The sequence below is a fragment of the Carcharodon carcharias genome, chromosome 15 (genome assembly GCF_017639515.1).
Source record: "Carcharodon carcharias isolate sCarCar2 chromosome 15, sCarCar2.pri, whole genome shotgun sequence".
In the NCBI taxonomy this organism is placed as follows: Eukaryota; Metazoa; Chordata; class Chondrichthyes; order Lamniformes; family Lamnidae; genus Carcharodon; species Carcharodon carcharias.
The window spans coordinates 26,660,154-26,666,153 of NC_054481.1; the positions used below are offsets into that span (position 1 = coordinate 26,660,154).

At 42.3% G+C, this 6,000-nt stretch overlaps 1 protein-coding gene across 1 annotated transcript; it reads left to right on the top strand.

Annotated features, from left to right (window-relative positions):
- Positions 1-1,824: 1,824 nt before the first annotated feature.
- On the top strand, positions 1,825-5,007 carry LOC121288097 (parvalbumin, thymic CPV3-like). Its single transcript, XM_041206416.1, has 4 exons — positions 1,825-2,033; positions 2,136-2,268; positions 4,389-4,498; positions 4,780-5,007. The coding sequence occupies exons 1-4, from the start codon at positions 1,973-1,975 to the stop codon at positions 4,803-4,805; spliced, it is 330 nt and encodes a 109-aa protein (XP_041062350.1). The 5' UTR covers positions 1,825-1,972; the 3' UTR covers positions 4,806-5,007.
- The last annotated feature ends 993 nt before the right edge of the window (positions 5,008-6,000 follow it).

The window sequence follows — 6,000 nt, forward strand, 5'->3', positions numbered from 1 at the left end:
TTGCACAGCATTGCCCGTTTTATGATCACATCGTTTGGAACCAGGGCCGGATGCAACGTCCTCAGTTCCCCTGTGCAGGGGCATTAGTCAAAGACTGGGCCATAACACCCTCGTTTAATCAATCCATTCCCCACAACAGTCAGTATAACCCAGTTACAGGTCAACAGATCTCACACCCAGTAACTGCTATAACCCTAGTTATAGCATGGAAGGTGAAGATTATTGCTCCGTAGCCAATTGTTCGGCATTCACTTAGCAAGCACTGTCCGAACGCTCAGCCAAGTTAATGCTCCAGTTAAAAAAAAATACTGCAATAGGCAAGCACTGTTGGATTACCTGAAGGAAGGAAGAGGGAGGTAAATTATACACGAGGGGGTGCGCAAAACCAAGACAGAACGGCGGTTACAACAAATGCTAGAAGTCATTGAAAAATATTCTTGCACTACCCATCTGCCAACTTTATTGTGACGGATGCAAAGAGCCCGACACAACACATTTTACACTTGACATAGCAGAGCCGAGTGAAGTGTCTTTGAAAGGGGCTGTATCAGGTGTGCTGGGGGATATAAATAGAACCGGTTCATTAGCTGGGCAGGAAATTCAATAGCAGGTGAAACTCGTCAATTTGATCCATGCGACGCAGCCCAAATACAGTAAAGAGTCACTTTAATGGACTGCATATAAAGCAGGTCTTCCACTCGGATCCACGCAGTGAAGGTACTTCGTTCCCCACCTGGTACAAGGCCCAGAGATCCGTTAAAGGTGAGGCTTTCTGGGGGCGGGGAGGTTCACTGTTCTAAATTTACACAATGGATCGATTCTCAAACACATTTGAAAAAGAAATTGGAGGTAACTTGAAATTCATTGAGTAGTTTTGGCGGCGCACTAATAGGAAGAGGTGTACTGAGGCTCCAGGAGGTTGTGGAGATGTAAATGTTAAGTTTCCTCAATGGATTTGTATTGAGTGCGAGGGTCGTAAGCACGGGTAGGATTGGTGGGTGCCAGTCGCCGAGCAGGGAGTCAAACAGTCTCCACGTAACGGATCTGGTGGGCATCTGGAAGAAATTCCCCCGATTCATATATGTTCCCCAAACTATCAGGATCGAGGATGCAACCTGGGGTAATAACTTTAACACTGAGTTGAAAACTTTAGATATGATAAGGATATTTTTACATATCTATATCTTCCCCTCTGAAATGGCCAAGCAAGCCATTCAGTTCAAGGGCAATTTGCTGGCCTTGCCAGCGACGCCCGCATCCCATGAAATAATATAATTTTCCTATATTTTATAAAATATATACATGGAAAAATATTCAGGGCTCTAGGAAAGATGGGCTGTGGGACTAATTAGAGTGCTCTTTCAAAGAACCAGCACGAACACAATGGGCTGAGTGGCCTCGTCTGTGCAGTGCGACTATGATTTAGTCCAGTCAGCAACGATGAATGTATATTTATTTTGCATCGGAAATACTGCAAGCTCACCTGAGATCGACATACAAAATAAGAGCGACCGACTGGAAGATCAGTTGTCGGATAACCAGTTTCAATCTCCAACCAAAATTGATTACAATGATGTTTGGAGTTAAAGTCTTCCGACGCTAGTGTATATTATAGGGGAGAGAAAAAGAGGCTGTGTGTGTGAGAGTGTGTGTGTGTGAGAGCGAGAGAGTGCGAGAGAGTGTGTGAGGGGGAGAAAGTGGGTGTGTGTGTGTGTGTGCGTCAGGATGTGTGTGTGAGAGAGAGGGTGTGTGTGAGTAATATGTGAGAGACTGTGTGTGAGTAATTTGTGTGAGGTTGAGCAAGGGTCAGCGTGTATGAGGAAAGAGAAAAAGTGGGTGTGAGAGGGAGAGTATGTGTGTGTGTGGAAGGGTACGTGTGACAGGATGTGAGTGTGTAAGAGAATGAGAGACCAGATCACCTCACACTTAGAATGTCACCAATCCCTGTTGTGTTTCGTTTCCCAGTTTCACAATGGAAGTCACTGACGTTCTGTCTGTTGCTGACATTTCCACCGCATTAAAGGAATGCCAAGGTAATGTATCCCAGGTCCCTTCTTGTATATCTGCCTCATTTGCTTTTGATCAGAGGCAGAAGGACGTGGCTTTGATACATATCTTTCCTGTTTGTTTCACAGCCAACAACTCCTTCAACTGCAAGAAATTCTTTATGACTTGTGGCCTGTCTAAAAAATCTACCGAAGAGATCAAGAAAGTTTTCCGAGCCATTGACGATGACGACAGCGGGTTCATCGAAGAAGACGAATTAAAGTAAGACATCAACTACCTTGGGCTCCTTTTTCACTTCTGCGCATTGGATTTTAAACAGCAATGGTGGTGAATTCAGTTCCAGAGTTAATGGGGATATTATCTGTTATCCTGGAGTCTTGCTGCTTGAGCTAGAAGCTCCGGTTTCTATAATACGGATGTTGGAAATATGAAATAAAGACAGAAAATGCTGGAAAAAACTCAGCAGGCCTGATAATGTATGTGGAGAGAGAAACAGAGTTAATGTTTCAAGTCCGTATGACCCAGCTTTATTTCTTTGTCTCTCCACAGATGCTACCAGACCTGCTGAGCTTTTCCAGCATTTTTCTGTTTTAATTAGCTCGGGTTTGTAGTCCACTTCAGGACTCGCTGACCACAGAAGGAGCATTCATAATGCGGTTCAAATAGGTTGATGACAAGCCTGCTAATCCTTACAACACTTCCCCACTATTCCCCAAAGCGGGAAAAATGTGTAAGAAGATACAAAACTCACAAACATCTGCCCATTTGGCCGTGTCAGTGTGGCTCAGTGGGCAGCAGTCTCACCTCTTCCATTATAAGTGATCATGGATTCAAGCCCCTATCTGGATATTTGAGCGCATGGCCCAATGCTGACAGCCCAATGTGGCACTGAGGGAGTGCTGCACTGTCAGAGGTGCCGTCAGTTAAGTGAGACCTTAAATCAAGACTCCCTCTGCCTTCTGGGGTGGATGTAAAAGATCCCATGGCACTATTTGAAGAAGAACAGGTGAGATCTCTCCACTGCCTTGGCCAATGTTTATCTAGTGATTATCACATTGCTGTTGTGAGACCTTGTTATGTGTGCACATTACAATACTGACTACATTTCAAAAGTACTTCAGTGGAAGTAAAATGATTTGGTACAGCCTGAGGTTGTTGAGAGGTCATCAGTTTCATTTATTGCAGTACTCTTCTGTATTGCTGCTTTTCATTTTTAACCTATTAGTCTGTTTTGCTAACTCATGAATGAGTGACTCCTCAGCATTTTTGTAAAGGAAACATTATGAAGATCTCTTCTACAACCCACACAGTTTTATTCTCACAGAACTGATTGGTACTGGAGTATAATTCCTGAAGTAGCAGCAAGTCCTTTTCTCCATATCTTCTCCAAAGTGGTCATCCATCATGTCATGCCTGGACAGTGGGTGTGGGCAGGGAGATGGGGACAGAAATCAAGTCAGCAGCTAACCACATCCCATCACCACCCCCACCCCCCCACCCCATCCCCACTGCACACCCCAATCCTCCTGTCATATAGCAACTTTCCAGCATAGATAATGGAACAACACACCTTAGCTCATTCATTTATGTCTCCATTTCTCTTGCCTGGGGAACCAAACTCAGCTGGACAACCATCATTGCAAACTTGGCGGATATCATCTAACTCAGAACAGACCTGGGATTTTCCTCATTTGTGTGAAATGGTGCTATGTCTTTCTGTTGCAAAATCAGGGATATCTCTTGGATCCAATTAGCAGGACATCATTGGTTGTATGAATTACATACATAACAGAGAAACAGGCCATTCGACCCAATTGATCGATGCTAGTGTTCATGTTCCACACAAAGCTCTTCCCTCCATGAACTCCATCTCATCCTATCAGGTTAACCTTCTATTCCCATCTCCCTCATGGTTTATGTAGCTTCCCTTTAAATATATCTATGCTATTCACCTCAATTACTCCCTGTGGCTCATTCTAACCACTCTTTGGGTAAAGGATTATTTAGATTTATCCATCCAGACTAATTCCTATACCAGTATTGCTCAGCTTTGTGACCAGATGGAATTTTGAATGCTTTGATCATTCCACAGAGTAACTCCATATTTTTTTAAATAGCTTTATGATAAAAAAACGTCAAATGAATTAACACAAGGTGCAATACCCTCTATAATCCAATGCAAAATATTCTTTAATAGACATTTGTACCAACAGTTGAGGAAAAGATGTCTTTAATTGAATTTGGAAATAAGACCAGACATCATTGTTATCTGAGAGCATTCTCTAATGCACTGTTAGATGATGGGTGGATGTGGGTTCATGGGGTGAGGGTTATGTTCCCAAATGGCCAACTATCCTCGTTAACTGGCTCTACCCTTTCAGGTTCTTCCTGCAAAGATTCTCTGCTGGGGCCAGAGTCTTGAGTGACAATGAAACCAGGTCATTCATGGACATAGGAGATAAAGACGGTGATGGGAAACTCGGTGCTGATGGTATGTTGATCAATCTTTGAAGAATCACAATTTTCAAAACATGATTGAACTCTTCTGAGGGGGAAATGTTGGCCACAATTTTAATTCTCAACATTGACAGTCAAACACAATTTGTGATCATTTTGCTTCTACCATTTAAGTACTTTATACATGCCGATAAATCTTTTTTCTTTGTATTTGTTTGTGGTATTGGAACATGTGCGTTTATAAAAACTGATGCATTCCACTGATTTTAAGAGCCAGAAAAGTCTCAATATTTAATGCATGATCTTATTTTACAGAATTTGTCCACCTGGTACTCTCGTAGGACAGCGTTACCTCCATCTGCTTTTGAGTTCAAGGGTACATTAAAAACAAGGCTCATGTTTGTATGGCATGATTGCAGCATAAATGACATATTTCTGTTGTAATGAATGGATTGTAGGAGCACTTCAGGCATTCGGATGTAGCCCGGTGTCTTTGTAATGTGTGGCATGACCTGCTCTGTAAATGTAATGTCTTTGGAAGATTGACAACAATAAAAAAAAACTTGCCTTGTCCCCAAATGGCTTTTCTTGTATATGCCTGCTTCAATTAAGATTGTTCAGATGTTTGTGGAGTTAAGTAGAATCCTGCTGGTTCAGTGCTGATGTGAGTAAAATCCTGATGTTAAAAGCCTGCACTCTCTGACAACTGTTGTAAGCACTTTTTGTTTGATGTGTAACATCTCTTCAGGAGACTAGAGTTATGCAGGGGGAACAACAAAAGGCAAGGGAAGCTAACATCATTGACATTGCACTAATAACTTCCCAAAGTTTATCCAGCATTGCAATCTACATCATGAGTTCATGCAACACATTAACTGTTCTTCTTCACAGTATCTTTACAGTGCAGAAGGAGGCCATTCAGCCCATCGAGTCTGCACTGGCTCTCTAAAAGAGCATTCTACCCAGTCCCACTCCCCTGCCTTATTCTTCCCACATCCCGCTAAAAAAATCACCCATCCTTCACAAGTTCTTTGAGTTTTATTTTTGGCTACATTTCCCACATTGTAGAGGCTTCTATTAATTTCAATAACTTTGCTTTTGAAGTTTTTTATCACCAAAGCTCCACAAAGGAGGAAAGGGCTTGCAATTATAAAACGATCTACACATCCACAGGAGGGCAGAAAGCACCTAGTGGCCAATGGATTACATTATAAGCACTGTTGTTGTTGTTATGCTTGGGACACAGACAGTGCCTCAGAACAAGGTCCAGCAAATGAGATGAACAACCAGATAATCTAAAACAAAAACAGAAAACGCTGGAAAAACTCAACAGGTCTAACAGTATCTGTGGAGAAAAAAAAAACAGAGCTAACATTTCGAGTCCTTATGACTCTTCTTCAGAGCTTTTATTTGACCAGATAATCTACATTTGGTTGAAGGATGAATGCTATTCTTCAAATAGTGCCCTGGGATTTTTTTTTTCATTCATGGGATGTGGGCATCACAGGCTAGGCCAGCATTTATCCCTAATTACCC

Excerpts from the sequence above, each read along its gene's own strand:
- LOC121288097 (XM_041206416.1), top strand. The coding sequence starts at position 1,973 with ATGGAAGTCACTGACGTTCTGTCTGTTGCTGACATTTCCACCGCATTA. Across the intron at positions 2,269-4,388 it reads ATCGAAGAAGACGAATTAAA|GTTCTTCCTGCAAAGATTCT; the intron begins GTAAGACATCAA and ends CTACCCTTTCAG. Across the intron at positions 4,499-4,779 it reads TGGGAAACTCGGTGCTGATG|AATTTGTCCACCTGGTACTC; the intron begins GTATGTTGATCA and ends CTTATTTTACAG.